The 19,140-nt window shown below is 45.8% G+C and overlaps 1 protein-coding gene across 1 annotated transcript in view; it reads left to right on the top strand.

Annotated features, from left to right (window-relative positions):
- Nucleotides 1-19,140, top strand: part of HMCN1 (hemicentin 1) — a 656,490-nt gene that overhangs the window by 356,587 nt on the left and 280,763 nt on the right. Inside the window, exons 63-64 of the mRNA XM_073592871.1 lie at nt 13,689-13,838; nt 13,924-14,083. Of these exons, the coding sequence (XP_073448972.1) occupies nt 13,689-13,838; nt 13,924-14,083 (310 nt within the window). The remainder of the gene's footprint in view (nt 1-13,688; nt 13,839-13,923; nt 14,084-19,140) is intronic.

Genomic DNA, 19,140 nt, shown 5'->3' with positions numbered 1-19,140 from the left:
CAGTGTTCAGCTAGATCCGTTCCTGTTATCTTCTTACTGACAGGCAGGCTTGTCTTGTTACAGTATATACAGCTACCTGAAGAAAATTACTGGTGTTCTTTTGATCCTATTAGTACCACAGTCAGGCAGCTAGACTATTTACAGTTAGTGCAGTGCGTCCTGCTCACAGTGTTCAGCTAGATCCGTTCCTGTTATCTTCTTACTGACAGGCAGGCTTGTCTTGTTACAGTATATACAGCTACCTGAAGAAAATTGCTGGTGTTCTTTTGATCCTATTAGTACCACAGTCAGGCAGCTAGACTATTTACAGTTAGTGCAGTGCGTCCTGCTCACAGTGTTCAGCTAAAACTACAAGTTAGTGAGGTGCGTCCTGCTCACAGTGTTCAGCTAAACCTACAAGTTAGTGGAGTGCGTCCTGCTCACAGTGTTCAGCTAGATCTGTTCCTGTTATCTTCTTACTGACAGGCAGGCTTGTCTTGTTACAGTATTTACAGCTACCTGAAGAAAATTGCTGGTGTTCTTTTGATCCTATTAGTACCACAGTCAGGCAGCTAGACTATTTACAGTTAGTGCAGTGCGTCCTGCTCACAGTGTTCAGCTAAAACTACAAGTTAGTGGGGTGCGTCCTGCTCACAGTGTTCAGCTAAACCTACAAGTTAGTGGGGTGCGTCCTGATCACAGTGTTCAGCTAGATCCGTTCCTGTTATCTTCTTACTGACAGGCAGGCTTGTCTTGTTACAGTATTTACAGCTACCTGAAGAAAATTGCTGGTGTTCTTTTGATCCTATTAGTACCACAGTCAGGCAGCTAGACTATTTACAGTTAGTGCAGTGCGTCCTGCTCACAATGTTCAGCTAAAACTACAAGTTAGTGCTGTGCATCCTGCTCACAGTGTTCAGCTAAACCTACAAGTTAGTGGGGTGCGTCCTGCTCACAGTGTTCAGCTAAAACTACAAGTTAGTGTGGTGCGTCCACCTCACAGTGTTCAGCTAAACCTACAAGTTTGTGCGGTGCGTCCTGCTCACAGTGTTCAGCTAAAACTACAAGTTAGTGCTGTGCATCCTGCTCACAGTGTTCAGCTAAACCTACAAGTTAGTGTAGTGAGACCTCTGCACAGTGTTCATTTAAAGCTACAAGTGAGTGCAGTGCGTCCTGCTCACAGTGTTCAGCTAAAACTACAAGTTAGTGCTGTGCGTCCTGCTCACAGTGTTCAGCTAAAACTACAAGTTAGTGTGGTGCGTCCACCTCACAGTGTTCAGCTAAACCTACAAGTTAGTGCGGTGCGTCCTGCTCACAGTGTTCAGCTAAAACTACAAGTTAGTGCTGTGCGTCCTGCTCACAGTGTTCAGCTAAACCTACAAGTTAGTGTAGTGAGACCTCTGCACAGTGTTCATCTAAAGCTACAAGTTAGTGCAGTGCGTCCTGCTCACAGTGTTCAGCAAAACTACAAGTTAGTGCTGTGTGTCCTGCTCACAGTGTTCAGCTAAAACTACAAGTTAGTGTGGTGCGTCCACCTCACAGTGTTCAGCTAAACCTACAAGTAATTTTTTTGCGAGCTCTGCACAGTGTTCACCTAAAGCTACCTGTAGAAGGTTGATGGTGTTTTCCTGATCCTATCACTACTGCAGGCAGCTAAAAAAGCTACAAGTTAGTTTTTTGCGAGCTCTGCACAGTGTTCAGCTAAAGCTACCTATAGAAGGTTGGTGGTGTTCTCATACTACAGGCAGGCAGTTGATTTTGCTAGCTGCAGTATCAGTACATATATATATATATATATATATATATCCCAGCTTAGTGCAGCTACAGGCCATTAGTATGTCTGGAAGGCCAAGAAGGAGAGGCAGACAGTCACAAGCCAATAAGAGAGGGCAAGCAGGCTCTGTGTCTAGTGCTGGTCGTGGAGAAGGTGCATCTTCATCAGCACGTGGCCGTGGGACACGCTTGGCCTTTTTTTCGGCAGCTGGCCGTGTTGAGCCGCAACATGCGGAAGACTTGGTCGAGTGGATGACCAAGCCGTCCTCATCCTCCTCATCCTCTCTCACCCATGCCCAGGGTGCTTTGTCTGGCAAAGCAGCGGCCTCTTCCCTCGGCTCAATGTCATCAATGACTCCTTCCCTAGCCCCACCATGTCCTCCTGAGGAGTCCCTCGAACTGTTTGACCACAGTGTTGGGTACATGCTCCAGGAGGATGCCCAGCGTTTAGAAGGCTCTGATGATGATACTGAGCTTGATGAAGGCAGTAACATGAGCACGGACAGAGGGGGTGCCCAAGAAGGACAGCAATCTGGCAGTCATGCTCCCCCTGCTGCAGCATACTGCCAGGTTTGCTCCAGTGATGAGGAGGGAGGGGATGATGAGGTCACTGACTCAACGTGGGTGCCTGATAGGAGAGAGGAAGAGGAGGAGGAGGCGGCACATCACCAACGAGGCAGGATGCCCTCCAGGGGCCAGCCTAAGGGCAGCACATTGACTGCATCACACCCCAAAGCTCCACATGTGCAGGGCGCTGCAGTCTCTGCGCGTTATTCAAAAAGTTCTTTGGTGTGGGCCTTTTTTGAGACAAGTGCATCAGATCGCACCGCTGCTATTTGCAACATATGTCTCAAGCATATCTCGCGTGGCCAAAACATCTCCCGCTTGGGTACCACATGCTTGACCAGACATATGTTGACCTGCCATGCAGTTCGTTGGCAAGCGTATCTAAAAGACCCACACCAAAGAACAAAGAGGACCTCTCCTTGCTCCTCATCAGCTGAGATCTCCAACCCCACTATACCTTCAGTCCTCTCTGAGACCTGCACTGAGAGGAATGAAGGTGTAGAATTAGGTGTGTCACAGCCAAGTACTTGTGGGCAATCTGCTTTTGGTACACCGACGTCAGATTGTACCAGGCAAATTTCCCTGCCCCAGCTGCTGCACCGCCGAAAGAAGTTTGCTCCCAGCCACCAGCCATCCACATGCGCAGCGGTTGAATGCTAGCTTGGAAAAATTGCTAGCACTTCAACTGCTGCCTTTTCAGTTGGTAGACTCTGCCCCCTTCCGTAAGTTTGTGGAATGTGCAGTTCCTCAGTGGCAGGTACCCAAATGCCACTTTTTCTCACGGAAGGCGATTCCGGCTCTCTACCGGCATGTGGAAGGCAATGTCCATGCCTCGCTGGACAGGGCGGTCAGTGGTAAGGTGCATATTACCGCTGACTCATGGTCCAGCAGGCATGGACAGGGACATTACCTAAGTTTCACGGCGCATTGGGTGACTCTGCTGGCAGCTGGGAAGGATGCAGGACAAGGTGCAGTAGTGTTGGAGGTTGTTCCGCCACCACGCCTCCAAAATGCTAATGATTGTGACACACCTCTCTCCTCCACCCCCTCCTCTTCTTCTTCCTCCATGGCCTCTTCCTGTGCTTTGTCCTCGGAACCAGCGGTGCTCCGTAGCCGTTCAAGGGGCTACGCAAGTACGCAGGCCAAAAGATGCCATGCGGTGCTTGAGCTGGTGTGCTTGGGGGACAGGAGTCACACTGGGGCAGAGGTTCTGTCAGCTCTGCAGGGGCAGGTTCAGAGGTGGTTGACACCATGCCAACTTAAGGCAGGAATGGTGGTTTGCGACAATGGCACCAACCTCCTCTCTGCCCTCCGACAGGGACAAATGACCCATGTGCCCTGTTTGGCTCATGTCCTTAACTTGGTGGTGCAGCGGTTCTTGGGCAGGTACCCGGGCTTACAGGATGTCCTGAGGCAGGCCAGGAAAGTCTGTGTGCATTTCCTGCCGGTCATTTAATGCCAGTGCTCGGCTGACAGACCTCCAAAAGGAGTTTAACCTGCCCAAGAACCGCCTAATCTGTGACATGCCCACCAGGTGGAACTCAACGTTGGCCATGCTGCAGCAGCTGCACACGCAGCAGAGCGCCATCAATGAGTACCTGTGCGAATATGGCACCAGGGTCAGGGGAGCTTGGTTTTTTTTCCCCACGCCAGTGGGCCATGATCAGGGATGCATGCACTGTCCTGTCACCATTTGAGGAGGCCACAAGGATGGTGAGCAGTGATAGTGCATGCATCAGTGACACTGTCCCCCTTGTCCACCTGTTGGAGCACACACTGCGTGGAATAATGGACAGGGCACTTGAGGCAGAACAGAGGCAGGAAGAGGAGGACTTCCTTAGCTCTCAAGGCCCCCTTTATCCAGACAGTGTTCCTGCGTGCCCGCCGATCACACAGGAAGAGGAGGAGGAGGAGGAGGAGGAGGAGGAAGATTGTGTCAGTATGGAGGTGGAGCCTGGCACTCAGCATCAGCAGCAGTCTTTAAGGGATCAGTCCCAAGAAACACATGGACTTGTACATGGCTGGGAGGAGGTGGCTGCGGACCATGTCGTTCTTAGTGACCCAGAGGACTCCGGACCGAATGCCTCAGCAAACCTACGCTGCATGGCTTACCTGATCCTGCAAAGCCTGCGTAAGGATCCTCGTATTCGTGGTATCAAGGAGAAGGACCAATACTGGCTGGCAACCCTCCTTGATCCACGTTACAAGGGTAAGGTTGCGGACCTTATCTTGCCATTGCAGAGGGAGCAGAGGATGAAACATCTTCGGGAGGCCTTGCAGAAAGGTCTGTGCAATGCGTTCCCAGAGACTGGGAGGTTACAAACTCCTGTTTCTGGACAACGTGTTGCTGAGGCTTCGGTCAGTCAAAGAAGGAGCAGTGGAGAAGGTGGCCGTCTGAGCGATGCGTTCAGACAATTTTTTGGTCCGCAGCCCCAAGGTATGATCGGTTCCAGCAACCATCGCCAGCGTCTGTTTTACATGGTGCAGGAATACTTAGGGGCAAGATCTGACTTGGACACCTTTCCCACTGAAAATCCTCTGGGTTACTGGGCCTTGAGAATGGATCACTGGCCAGAGCTTGCACAGTATGCAATTGAGCTACTGGCCTGTCCTGCATCCAGTGTTCTTTCGGAACGCACATTTAGTGCTGCTGGAGGCTTTGTAATCGATCACAGGGTGCGTCTGTCCACCGACTCGGTTGATCGACTGACCTTCATAAAAATGAATCAGTCTTGGATCACCACCAGCTACCAAGCACCTGATGCTGATGTAACCGAATAATTTTTTTTGAAATCTCAGATCCCTTCAAAGACTGCCTATACTGATGCTGAGTGACTATCCCTGAGAAATTATCCTCTTCCTCCTCAATCATCATGCTGATAGCTTGTAAGAACATTTTTGGTTCTGGGCGCCACCACCAGTGCCTAAGGCACAATTTTTCAGCCACTGTTTAACAGGGGCGTGTAATTACAATTTTTGATGCAATACTTTGCAGCAGGGCTCGTTTCTGCCTTACAACTAGAGTGTCTGTGAGGGGTTGCAGTGTTGTGGCACCAGCACCAGTGCCTAAGGCCCAATTTTTCAGCCCTTGTTTAACAGGGGCGTGTAATTACAATTTTTGATGCAATACTTTGCAGCAGGGCTCATTTCAGCATTCCAACTAGAGTATCTGTGAGAGGTTGCAGTGTTGTGGCACCAGCACCAGTGCCTAAGGTCCAATTTTTCTGCCCCTGTTTAACAGGGGCGTGTTATTACAATTTTTGATGCAATACTTTGCAGCAGGGCTCGTTTCTGCGTTACAACTAGAGTGTCTGTGAGGGGTTGCAGTGTTGTGGCACCAGCACCAGTGCCTAAGACCCAATTTTTCAGCCCTTGTTTAACAGGGGCGTGTAATTACAATTTTTGATGCAATACTTTGCAGCAGGGCTCATTTCAGCATTCCAACTAGAGTATCTGTGAGAGGTTGCAGTGTTGTGACACCAGCACCAGTGCCTAAGGCCCAATTTTTCTGCCCCTGTTTAACAGGGGCGTGTAATTACAATTTTTGATGCAATACTTTGCAGCAGGGCTCGTTCCTGCGTTACAACTAGAGTGTCTGTGAGGGGTTGCAGTGTTGTGGCACCAGCACCAGTGCCTAAGGCCTAATTTTTCAGCCCCTGTTCAACAGGGGCATGTAATTACAATTCTTGATCTAATATTTCACAGCAGGGCCCATTTCTGCACCCACCAAGAGCAAGTGAGGACTTACAGTGTTGTGGCACCAGCACCACCACCACCACCACCAAAGGCCCAATTTTTCTGCCCTTGTTCAACAGGGGCATGTAATTACAATTCTTGATCTAATATTTCACAGCAGGGCCCATTTCTGCACCCACCAAGAGCGAGTGAGGACTTACAGTGTTGTGGCACCAGCACCACCACCACCACCACCAAAGGCCCAATTTTTCTGCCCTTGTTCAACAGGGGCATGTAATTACAATTCTTGATCTAATATTTCAAAGCAGGGCCCTGTGAGGACTTACAGTGTTGTGGCCACAACAACACCTAAGGCCCAAATTTCTGCTGAGTATATAGGGCAGGCCCCTACTTTCAAACATCTAACTTACAAACGACTCCTACTTGCAAACGGAAGGAGACAACAGGAAGTGAGATGAAATCTACCCCTAGGAAGGGAAATTCTCTCCTGTAAGAGTTAATATGGGAAAAACATTTCTCCTTTCCACTGATGCTTTCCAATCCTTGTTCCACAAAAAACCCCAAATTTTCAAAAAACATTTGTCATTGGGACAAAAAGTGAGGTGAAATCTTCTGAAGAGGAGGACAGACAGCAAAACAAATGTCACAGGGGTGATAACCCTTCCCTATGTTTTCCAAAAAGCTTAAAAAAGATTTTTTGGCTGGAGTTAAACACGTTAAAAATGTACCCATTCAAAATGACAAACAGATTCTACTTAACAACAAACCTGCAGTCCCTGTCTTGTTTGCACCGCCTGTATACTGCTGTTCAGAGTATATAGGGCCTGGTTGCCCCACACCTTTCCTTATTTTAATTTGGGTGCGGGGTTCCCCTTAATATCCATACAAGACCCAAAGGGCCTGGTAATGGACTGGGGGGTACCCATGCCGTTTGTCTCACTGATTTTCATCCATATTGCCAGGACCCGACATTACATTAAACCCGCAAGCAGTTTTAAATGAGATTTTTTCCTTTAAAAATGACATTTTGTGCAGGGACTGTTCTAAACATGGGAAACACGCGCCACTTTAGAGGCATACTATAGACACACCCCAGGTACGATATTTAAAGGAATATTTCACTTTTTTTTTTTTTACTTTAAGCATCATTAAAATCACTGCTCCCGAAAAAACGGCCGTTTTTAAAAGTTTTTTTGCATTGATACATGTCCCCTGGGGTAGGACCCGGGTCCCCAAACCCTTTTTAGGACAATACCATGCAAATTAGCCTTTAAAATGAGCACTTTTGATTTCGAACATTCGAGTCCCATAGACGTCAATGGGGTTCTAACGTTCGTGCAAATTTTCGGTCCGTTCGCAGGTTCTGGTGCGAACCGAATCGGGGGGTGTTCGGCTCATCCCTAGTTGGGAAGAATGTCGTGAGTAGTCGGATCGGGATGGTTTGAAAAAGGTATAGGACCCTGGGTAGAATATTCATTTTTATGATGGATGCCTTTCCAAACTATGAGAAGAGGCCCAAGTTCCATCTGTGGAGGTCTTTTTGATTAGACTTGAGAATAGGCAGGAAGTTTTTATGGTACAGGTTGGAGAGGTTTTTGGGGATCTGAATATCTAGATAAGTTATAGCATGGGGCTCCCATTCAAAGGGAAAATTAGCTTGACATTGCGTCACTGTTTCATTAGGAAGGGAAACATTTAATGCCTTAGAATTTGAAAAATTAATTTGGAGATTAGAGAGAGATTTGAATAGAGTAAGGTCTTTTAGTAGGTTGGGTATGGATGTAATAGGGTCTGTTAGGAAGAGCATTACATCGTCAGCGTAAACTGCTATTTTGTATTTTTTGTATTTAATATCAATTCCCTTGATATCGGGGTTGGCCTTCAGTCGGCGAATGAGGGGTTCTATAGTAAGAATGAAGATAAGGGGCGATAAAGGACATCCTTAGCGCGTGCCATTCGAAACGGAGAAGGCGTCCGACAGGTGACCATTGACTCCAATTCTGGCCGATGGAGTTGAGTAAAGTGCTAAAATTAGTTGCAGTAAGTGGTCTGGGAATCCCATAGCCCGCAGTGTTGCTGTCATAAAGTCCCAAGCCACTCTGTCGAACGCCTTCTCCGCATCAAGGGACAGCAAAAAGCCCGGTTGTAAGGAGTGGGATAACCAATGGTGAATATTAATGGCTTTTATGGTGTTGTCCCTAGCTTCACGTCCAAGGACAAAACCTACCTGATCTAGTGATACTAGTTTGGGGAGTAGAGGAAGTATGCGATTAGCAAGGACTTTCGCATAGGGTTTTATGTCCACGTTCAATAGAGAAATGGGCCTATAATTTGAGACTATAGTGGTGTCTTTGCCGGGTTTAGGTATAAGCGTTGTGTGGGCAGCTAGGATGTCAGTGCTTGCTTGTGGAGAGGAGGGCAGAGAATTAAACGCTTTTAGGAAGCTGTGGAGCAGAATTTCAGTGAACGATTTATAGTAGCTGATGGATAGACCGTCAGGGCCCGGGCTCTTTCCCATTTTCAATTGCTTCAGTGCTACTAAAACTTCCTCTTTAGTAATTGGATGGTCTATTTTAGCCGAATCGTCTGGGGTAATAGGTGTGGGGCTGTATTGTGCCAGAAAACTTTCAATAGCTTGTGTTCGGTCAGGATACTGTTTGTTCGTTTTTGTAGAGGGTAAGTTATAAAGTTTAGAGAAATAGCTAACAAATTGATACGCTATTCCGTCCGGAGTAACGGTTGAGTTCCCTGAAGAATCTTTGACGGAGTGAATTGTGGAGGCTGCCTTTTTAATTTGAAGGGCTCTAGCTAACATTTTCCCGGATTTGTTTCCAAATTCATAAAATAATCGTTTAGTTAGTGCGTATTTGCGTTTTAATGTTTTCTCTAGTTCTCCTAGCAATTCTTCTCTCGCACTTACCAAGTCCGCAAGGGATCTTGTGGCCAACGTTTGTTTATGGATTTTTTCAAGAGAATGACTGCGCTTAGACAGGTCCTCAATATGTGCTTTTCTAGCTCTGCTTCTTTTTGCCGCTAGGGAGATGAGTTCTCCTCGGATGACGCATTTGTGCGCCGCCCAAAGGGTAGTTGGAGAGATGTTAGCAGAGTTGTTTTCATGAAAATAATGCTGAAGGTGTGTGGTCATTTTCTGCATTATGCCAAGGTCCGTCAATAAGGAGTTATCCAGACGCCAGATGGGAAGGCGTGTCTGTGCGGTCGGGAAAGTCAGTGTCATAGAGATGGGATGATGGTCAGATAAGAGCATAGGATCGATGGTAGCTGTGGTAAGGAGTGTCAAGTCAGTTTGTGAGATGAAAAAGTAGTCTAGTCTGGAGTATTTATTGTGTGGTGGGGAAAAGAAAGTATAGTCTTTTTCTTTTGGGTGGAGAGTATGCCATGAGTCGTGTAGGGTTAGGTCGCTTAGTTGCGTTTTGATTGCTCGGAGGGCTCTGTATGTTAGAGATGAGGATCCTGCTGATGTGTCTTGGGAAGGAGAAAGTGCTTCGTTGAAATCGCCTCCCGCTATCAAGATACCATTCTGGAAGGAGGTGAGTTTGTGTAGGAATTTGCGGAAGAAGGGCACTTGATGTTTATTGGGGGCATACAAATTGGCCAGTGTGATAGGTCTGTTGTGTAATGTGCCCTTAAGAAATAAGTATCGGCCCTTGTCGTCTCGTTCAATATCATGTATTTGGATGGGACAATGTTTAGAGAATAAGATCGAGACTCCCTTGGTTTTTGAGTCCGTGTTGAAGGCATGGTACACCGTCGGATAGAAGCTATTGTGAAGTTTTGGGATGTTATCTGAGTGGAAATGGGTCTCTTGTATGAAGACTATTTGGGCTTTAGTTTTTTAAAGGATTAATAGTAGTTGGGATCTTTTTTCTGGGGTATTAAGTCCGCGAGCGTTTATTGAGTAAAATTTTACACTGATGTTGGATTGGGGTATATTGTGTTGCGTCATAGCAGAGTTAGTATTGTTAGTTAATATCTGGGAGGGTTTGTGGCGGGGCCTTCGGATTAATGGAAATAGGATAAGGTGAATATCCCTCAGATAAAGGGTTCTGGGGAAGTCTAGGAGAGCACACCGAAGAGAGGGGGGACCAGCCCACCTTTCTCTTAACTGTGAAGTTTCGGTTAGGCCCAGTTGATGTACAGCAAGCTGTTGGAATGCTCTACCGTACTGTGACTCCGTGTGGGGGTTAGCTCCAAACTGGCGAAGAAGAGTTATTTGGGGTGAGTGTCTACCCACCGCTACCAGATATTGGGATGCGAATGTGGAGGTAAACCTTGTGAACCTTGTAAATTATGGGTTTTGGATACCCGAGTTAGATCATAAGAGTTGAACATAGCAGTATTTACCCGAGTAACAGTTAACAACAAAGTAATGCATACGAATATTTAACCAAGTCACCTATAACAACATCTAATAGTAATAACATTTTAATTTAGCGTTAAGAAGGTGTCTGCCTAGGTAGTCAATCTGTCTCTTGGACCGTAGATATGCTCATGCGGGTTATTAGCCGTGTGTCATCTCCAGCGTGTGTGAAGACCGAGAGAGTCCACAGTAGTGTAGAGGGTGAAAACTATCAGGCCATCAGAAGTGTGGTGTGCCTAGAGGAGTCATGGGTGTTCTAACAGGAGGAGTGCGGGGTCGATTAATTGCCTCGTTGATTATCGTGATTAGCAGTAGTGTTGAACAGGCTAGATTTAAATATAGTATGTTCACGTTCGCTACAAGCCTGTGTATGCACATCGTCTATGGTGGTGATAATTTATAGTCACAGCCCATTCAAGTATAAAATACCTTGTAGGGTTGTGTATGGAGGGTGGGGGAGGCCATCTCTGCACACTCAGTAGCGTGTGGAGATTAGAGATGTGAGAGTTAAGAATTATTAAGGCGCCCCTTTATGTATTCTTAACCTCTATAAGAGTAGTAGTATACAGACAGAAGCAGTTTGAGCTTACTTATGTGTAGAGACTCTCAGTAGCATGAGGGGGGGAGACCAGAGCGACATTTTCATTGGCACAAAGGGGCTCATAGGTCTGGAAGTCAGAACTGCAATGGTACCCCGAGTCGTGTCTATATGGCGGAGAGAGAGGATGCCTAAAAATGTTTACTAAGTGGTATGCCGGGGTGTAAACCGAATGATGTGAGACACTCTTGGAGAAAGGAGGTCTCTAAGCTATGTCAGAAAGTCTCCCCTTCCCCTCCCCCAAGAGCCCTATAGCTAACTGCCGCCTAACAGAAGGCATGGCCACTTTGCATTGCCAGTAGGGGCATAGTATGATAGATACCTTATTGTGGTTTGTAGCAATTGAGGGTCATTTAGATTCAGTGGGGGTTCATAACTTTCGTAGTTCGTCTCGGTTCCTAGAAAGGGGGTGTATACTTCAGGGAGTAAGTCAGGGCTGTAGTGTATCTCCAGCATGAGTAGGATGAGGTGGTTGAACTAGAGGTGTTTTCCAGAGATGTCCCCTGTGCGTCATGTTCCCAAAGGGGTATGACATAATGTGTTCTGTAAGCTTAGGGACAGCAGTAACACTCGTCGTATAGTCTCTCCAATCAGCCTTGGATCTGGGCGCAGGGAATGTCATAGGCGGGGGGCTTGCGGTAGTTGGAGCCTGTAGGAGTAATTACCTTCTCCTCTCAGCTACTCGATGGTGTGTTAAGTCCAGTGCTTAATGTTATGCATCGAGACATGGAAATTGTAGGCCGTATGTGTTCTTTTCTAAGTACAAATTCAAAAGAAAAAAAAATAAAAATTTTGGAGGATGGGTGGGATGAAAAATCAGCCATCTATGTAGGATGTAGTGTATTGATAAAGCCTTGGCGGAATGAACTCTTTCCTGCATGTGGGTAAGTATAGTAGAACAGCGAAGAAGCGGAGGTATTAACTGGAACTGAAACCAACATGATAGTCATGTCAGGGGCGAGAATATGGAACTGTACTGGGTTAGGTGGGGCCGGCAACAGTTAGCAAGCATAGTTGCCTAAATATGCACTAGTAGTCACGCCTGGCCCGCTGCTGTCTATGTGATTCAGCAGGGCCGGGATCCCGCTGGAAGCTGTGGGGCGCCGATGGAATCCTGGGTTCCGAAGGGGATCTGCGTCTACAGTATCGGGTAGTTTGTGCCTCCATGGGCTCTTCTGGGTGCGTATCTCTCCTTGTGACAGCACGGCGGAATTCAGCATACCATTGTGGGACATCAACAAGCGGAATGGCTAATGTGTCACAGAAGTGCTGTAGATCTTCTGGCACTTTCAGTAGTGCCGTGCGGCCTTGTGATGTGGTTGACAAACAAAAGGGAAATTTCCATTTGTACTGTATTCCATTAGCCCGAAGAGTATCAAGGAGGGGTTTGAGATCCCTGTGGTGCTGCAGCATTATGCCGGAGAGGTCCTGGAATATTTGGATGTTCGCTCTGTCCATGACAAGATGGGGTCTATTTCTCGCTTTTCTTAGTATTTCTTCTTTTATTTTGTAGTCTACAATGCAGCAAATGACATCCCAGGGGGGATCAGCATCTCTGCCCTTGGGTCTGAGTGCTCTGTGGATCCGCTCCATTGCTATCTCTGTTTGTGCAGGCCGGTCAAGGAGAGTATTGAACATGCTAGTCACTGTGGAGGGAAGCTGATCTGGGAGGCCGAGGATTCTTAAGTTATGGCGTCTGCCTCTGTTATCGAGATCCTCCATATGCCGTTGGGGGTCTCTTAGCTGCAGGGTGTGTGAGTCTATCTTCAGAGTAGCCCGGCGGAGGACCGCTCCCTGCTGAGCCGATACTCTCTCTGTCTCACTGACCCTGTCAGATAAGACATGGATGTTGAGGCGGAGCTCAGAGATGGCGGCGGATAAGGTATCTTTTATGTCTGCAGCGATGGCCTTAAGATCTTGTATGCTGAGATGTTGATGGGGTGTGATATTATGTTCTCCCATCTCTGGTGTTCCCTGTGGTATTGGAGTGGGCGGAGAGTCAGTCAGTGGCGGGGAAGCAGTCTGTGATCCTCCGTGGCGGGAAGACGCCATGTTCCCCCTCTGTGTTCTGAACATCGCCGGGATATGTTGGCTCATACCCTCGGTTTGTTCGTGAGGTGAGCGGGATCATGATGCGGAAGAGGTTCGGAAGGCAGTCCCCATAGTTAGTAGTAGTTTGGGGCGCTCTTACCTTCTCAGGGAATCAGTGTCACTAGGTAGCGGCGGGAGCTCTGGAATTATGCTGCCATCTTCCAGTCAGGCTAGGCCACGCCCCCTGGGTTAAAGTGGTTTAAACTCTTATATGTACCAAGTGAAGTGACTAGCCTCAGGGGATACACAGAGATGAAATAAACCCCCCTACGTAGGTTGTATCATTTATCTGCAGCCCTCTCCTCTCTACATCCTCCTAAAACACACAGATCAAAGGCTGTTTCTTAGCAGGGAGAAGGCAGGGGGTGGGGACCTGATGTCACACAGAATGCACAGCTAGAGCACAGAGCTCAATGAAACCTGAAACCAGAGTGGAGGGAATGAACCCCCCCCTTAAACAGAATCATAGGAAAATACACACAGCTGAGGCTGTCAGTCAGCTCCCTGATTACATACTATTATAGAATCACTTAACTTGTCATTATTGGGAGTGTATGCAGAATATTTTAAATGACATTTAAAATTTACCATATCATCACTATATAGATTATTCAGATTCCTTGGAAATACTCTTTCTTTCTGGAGGAAGTATTATGAAGATAACCAGGGTTAAGCTGACAGACAGTGGGAATTACACGTGTCTTGCATCAAACATAGAAGGCAGCACTCACAAAGCCTTCATCTTGGCTATTCAAGGCAAGTCATTCCATCCTATTTGTATGGTTTACCAAATTATTCCATTATGGTGTATACAATATTAAAATACCCTAATTATTTAAAGTTCCCCCTAGCATTACTGGGTCTGGAACACCCAATGAAGTCGATGCTCTGCCAGATGATGATGTACAGCTTATGTGTAAGACCAGAGGAGTCCCAACACCTGTGGTACATTGGTCAAAGGATGGCCAACTCTTTAACACTGATGATCGCCTTAACATCAGGTAAGATTTTTAAATAACAGTATAGTAAAGCAATGTTGATATTTATTTTATTTTTTATTTTAATAAGAGACACACTATTATTAACAATACAAATGGGATTCCAGCCGGGATACATTTAGTCAACCCTGTACTGTGGAATTTTAGTTTAAATTCTTACTTTATTCCCGACCCACATCCCAGGTTAAGCTTTCTTTGTTTCTTTCGCCATCATTTCCATTGAGCAATGGCACCAGACAGGGGTGCCCACTATCCCCTCTGCTCTTTATATTACGTTTGGAACCATTGGCCGAAGCTATCCGCACATATCCTGACATCCGAGGGGTCACGCTGCGACAGAGAGAGTATAAACTCTCTCTATTTGCAGATGACATCCTACTGACATTGACCAGTCCTCATACTGCCCTCCCGAATTTTCAAGATTTACTAGGGAAATTTGGCTCAATTTCAGAGTACAAAACCAACACAAGCAAAACAGAGGCTTTGCCACTTCATATCCCCATCTCTATCCTGGCCATACTACAAGAGAATTACCCTTACCATTGGTGCCCATTCGCCCTCAAATATTTAGGGATTTATTTAACTTCCTCATACCACACTCTCTATCAGGTTATTTTCCCCCCTCTCTTTCGCGACATTGACCGACTTTTGCATCAATGGGACACCCTCCCTATCTCTCTCTTAGGTCCGATCAATGTCCTTAAAATGTCCATCCTACCAAGACTCCTCTACTTGTTTGAAACTTTGCCAATTCCCATCCCAATGTCAAAACTCAAGGCTACACAGAGACTTTTCCTAAATTTTATCTGGTACAATAAAGTACACCGTATAGCCAAGTCGGTAATATTAGCCCCTCGTTCCAGGGGTGGTATGGGGGCCCCAGACCTTATCAAGTATTACTTTGCTACACACCTTAAACAGATTATTGCTTGGTCCGCCAGAATAGCTTCTAGTAGATGGTCGGAGATAGAAATGAGTATAACATGCCCGGTACATCCTTGTTCCATGATTTGGTCTAACCTACCTACCTCTATTGCCCAACTTCGGAGCCTTTGTTTACATCCAATCCGAGCCAATTCTCCCTCTCCTCCTCATGCCCACCCCTACCAAATTTCCTTTTTAATCCTGATGTCCCAGATAGTTTATACTACACTCGAATGTACCCCTGGACGCAGGCTGGAATTTTCCAGCTCCGTAACACGGTCCATCCCCTCTCCCGTACTCTATTACCTTTCATTGAATTACCGCGAAAACCCCAGATCCCTAAACATCTCTTTTACTCAAATGTTCAATTTAAACATTACTTCCATTCTCAGTCAAAACTCTGACCCTAGACAAACCCACCCCATTTAAACTTCTATGTGCCCAAGGCCCACACCAGATCCATCTCATCTCAAATATTTATAAGTTTCTCCACAATGCCCTCCCATTGACTAATACACACCATTTATATATGCAAAAGTGGTCCCACATTCTCCAACGACCTATTTCTCTCCCTCAATGACAGAAAATCTGGGAGGCGATCTCCAAATCATCAAGGTGCATTGAACTGTGAGAGACAGCTTATAAAAACGTATTTTTCTGGTACAGGACCCCCAAGGTTTTACATAGCTATGATCCCAAGGTTCCTCTAGTGTGCTTGAGGTGCCGGAAAAACAACGTTGGCTCTCTCTATCACATATTCTGGGATTGCCCCGCTGTCCAACCGTTCTGGTCCTCCATCCAAACATACCTACAAGGCCTATTCAAGATGGACCTACCCCTAGACCCAATTCACTACCTCCTGGGTCTGCCATTCCTGGGTATTTCTAAGCACACTCAAAAATTAGCCACCTTCATCCTACTAGCAGCTAAAAGGGCTATCCCCTTGAGATGGCTATCTACCTCCCCACCCACACTCCCACAGGTTTTGCAGATCCTGGAACAAATCCATAAAATTGAAAACCTTACTGCAGTAATTCACGACTCACTTCCTCAATTTTCATTAATTTGGGATTTATGGGATCACTCTGAACTTATTTTTTTTTTCTTTTTTTTATTTTCTCCCTTTTTTATTTTAGTTGTCATACATATAGAGAAATAAACAATTTCATTAATCCATCAATCGTATGAGTTCCAACGAATCCATTCAAAATCCAATTAACAGCATTACTCCTATCTTAAATACATCTACAGAAAAAACAATAACTAGTTATTTGAGATAGTCCCCATTCTCTCTTCCGTTAGACCTGCCTCTCTTGTATGCCCTGACAACATACTTTACTAAGAAGAAAAACCTCTACATATCTGAAGAGGCAAAAGAAGAAAGTAAGAAGCCCCATGAGGGAAAGATTTCCTAAAAAAAAAAAAAAAAAACACTGATAGGGGAGATGTACCGAGGAAAAGTCGAGTTTACTATACCATCATCCACGAAAGTGAGGTCACCCCCAAGTCCACACTCTCTTTTTCACATACTCTCAGGAGCAAAGAGGGAACTCCCTTCCTCCGAGAATTTAAATGTATTCCATTGGCCCCAAGTTTCTAAATATGTCTCCTTTCGATTTTGAGTCGATAATAGCAAATCCTCCATCCTATTAACCTCTTCAATTCGTGTGACCCATGTAAGAATTGTGGGAGGGTACGTATCTCTCCACTGCCGTACGATACATGATCTAGCCGTGTTAATAAGATGGCGCAAAATTAATTTACTATGTTTCCCCCGGTATGTTTGAGACATGTAACAAAAATAGGGCTGGATCTTCTGGGAGGTTATACTCAGTAAATTTCTGTGCTATCCACCGTATCTCCCTCCAGAAGTACTCCAGTTTTGGGCAGGACCAAAGAACGTGGAGTCCCTCTTTCCTCCTGACACCTCCAACATTTGGATCTCCGGAAAGAATTTATTAAGTAATGAGGGTGTACGGTACCATCTTGTCATTATTTTAAAATTAGTTTCTTGGATTCTTGTGGATATTGAAGATTTCAACGCAAGATTTACTATCTGCCTATGTTGTGCCTGGGTGAACGTCCTGTCTAATGTCATTTCCCACTTCCTTATATATGGAGGGACATAATCCTCTTGGGGGGCAACCAGTAATGCATACATTTGTGAGATTAAATGAGAGCAAGGCCCTGTCCCCTCACATAGTTGTTCTAAGGGTGTCAATGTTCGTTGAAATCTGTCTGGAGGTGGGAGAGTGTTAAGGAAATGTCGCAACTGGGCTGCACTCCAGAAATCAAGACAGAAACGGTCGTTGGATGAGGTTAGTTCAGGAAATGAGGGCCATGTCCCAGTCGCTATTTGTATAAAATGCGAGGCCTGAAAACACTGTGAGTCTGAAAGTTTCCTGAAGGGTCCCTCCTGTAGTCCCGGAGGGAAATGAGGATTCCCTACAATAGGGTACAGGGGGGAGTTGACAGATGATAATAAAGTGGTGAAACATATTCGGGAGCAAATACGCAGGGTAGGGCCCAAGGTTGGGTGCTTTTTGAGAGCTGAACTCAGGTCTCCAAAGCACCAAACCGCATGACGCAATGGGACCTCACACTGTGATTGCTCGATTTTTGCCCATATTTTAAAGCTTACATGCCTACACCAGTCTACTAGTCACGCCATATGAGCCGCCTGATAATATTTCTGCATATCGGGTACCGCTACCCCCCATATTGTTTAGGCATTGTCATTAAACTGCGTTGAATTCTGGGCCTTTTATGGGCCCAAATGAATTCAGTTATCATCTTATTAGTCTGTTTAAAGAATTCTGGGGGTATATGAATGGGTAGAGTTTGAAAAAGATAGGAAAATTTAGGCAATACTGACATTTTTATAATGTTACATCTACCGAACCAAGAGAAAAGGCCCTGATGCCATTTAGAGAGTAATGCCCCGTACACACAGTCAGACATTGATCGGACATTCCGACAACAAAATCCTAGGATTTTTTCCGACGGATGTTGGCTCAAACTTGCCTTGCATACACACGGTCATACAAAGTTGTCGGAAAATCCGATTATTCTGAACGCGGTGACGTAAAACACGTACGTCGGGACTATAAATCGGGTAGTAGCCAATAGCTTTCATCTCTTTATTTATTCTGAGCATGCGTGGCACTTTGTGCGTCGGATTTGTGTACACACGATCGGAAATTCCGACAACGGATTTTGTTGTCGGAAAATTTTATAGCCTGCTCTCAAACTTTGTGTGTCGGAAAATCCGATGGAAAATGTGTGGAGCCTACACACGGTCGGAATTTCCCATAACAAGGTCCTATCACACATTTTCCGTCGGAAAATCCAACCGTGTGTACGGGGCATAAGACTTTCACTCTACTCAGTAGAGGTGGGAAATTCAACTCAAAGGTTTGGTCCAATTTAGGTGGAATCAACGTGCCCATGTATTTGATGCCCGTATAGGTCCATCTAAACTTAAAATTCATTTTTAAAGCGTTAATTTGAGTCATAGTCATAGATACACCCATTGCCTCTGACTTGGACATATTAATTTTTAAATTGGACAGTGCACCATATTGGTCCAATTCTCTTAATAGGTTCGGCATAGATATAACAGGATTAGTAAGGATTAGTAAGGCAGAATAAAAGATCATCTGCATATGCGGATACTTTATGATGTAAATCTCCAGTTATTAACCCCCTAATATCTGGGTTTTGCCTGACCTACAAAGAAATGGCTCTAAGGTGATAGCAAAAAGAGTGGTGATAAAGGGCACCCTTGGCGGGTGCCATTAGAAATAGAAAAAGGTTCAGATAGAACTCCATTTGCTTTTATTTGTGCCTCCGGCCTTGTGTATATGCTCGAGATCCACCCTACCATCCTCTCCCCTACACCCACATATCGTAGGACTGAGAACATAAAAGACCAATTGACCCGGTCGAATGCCTTTTTGGCATCCGTTCCCAGGAACACAGTGGATGTTTTAGAATGACCGGCTACGTGGACTAGATTCAGAGCTTTAATGGTATTATCACGGGCCTCCCGCATTGGAATGAAGCCTACCTGGTCTGGGTGTACTAATACAGACAAATGTGGTTGTATACGTGTGGCTAATATTTTTGTAAATAAC

This window comes from Aquarana catesbeiana, linkage group LG07 (assembly GCF_042186555.1).
Source record: "Aquarana catesbeiana isolate 2022-GZ linkage group LG07, ASM4218655v1, whole genome shotgun sequence".
NCBI classification, from domain to species: Eukaryota; Metazoa; Chordata; class Amphibia; order Anura; family Ranidae; genus Aquarana; species Aquarana catesbeiana.
Note: the sequence above shows the minus strand (reverse complement) of the source record. Positions and strands in the feature narration are given on the sequence as shown.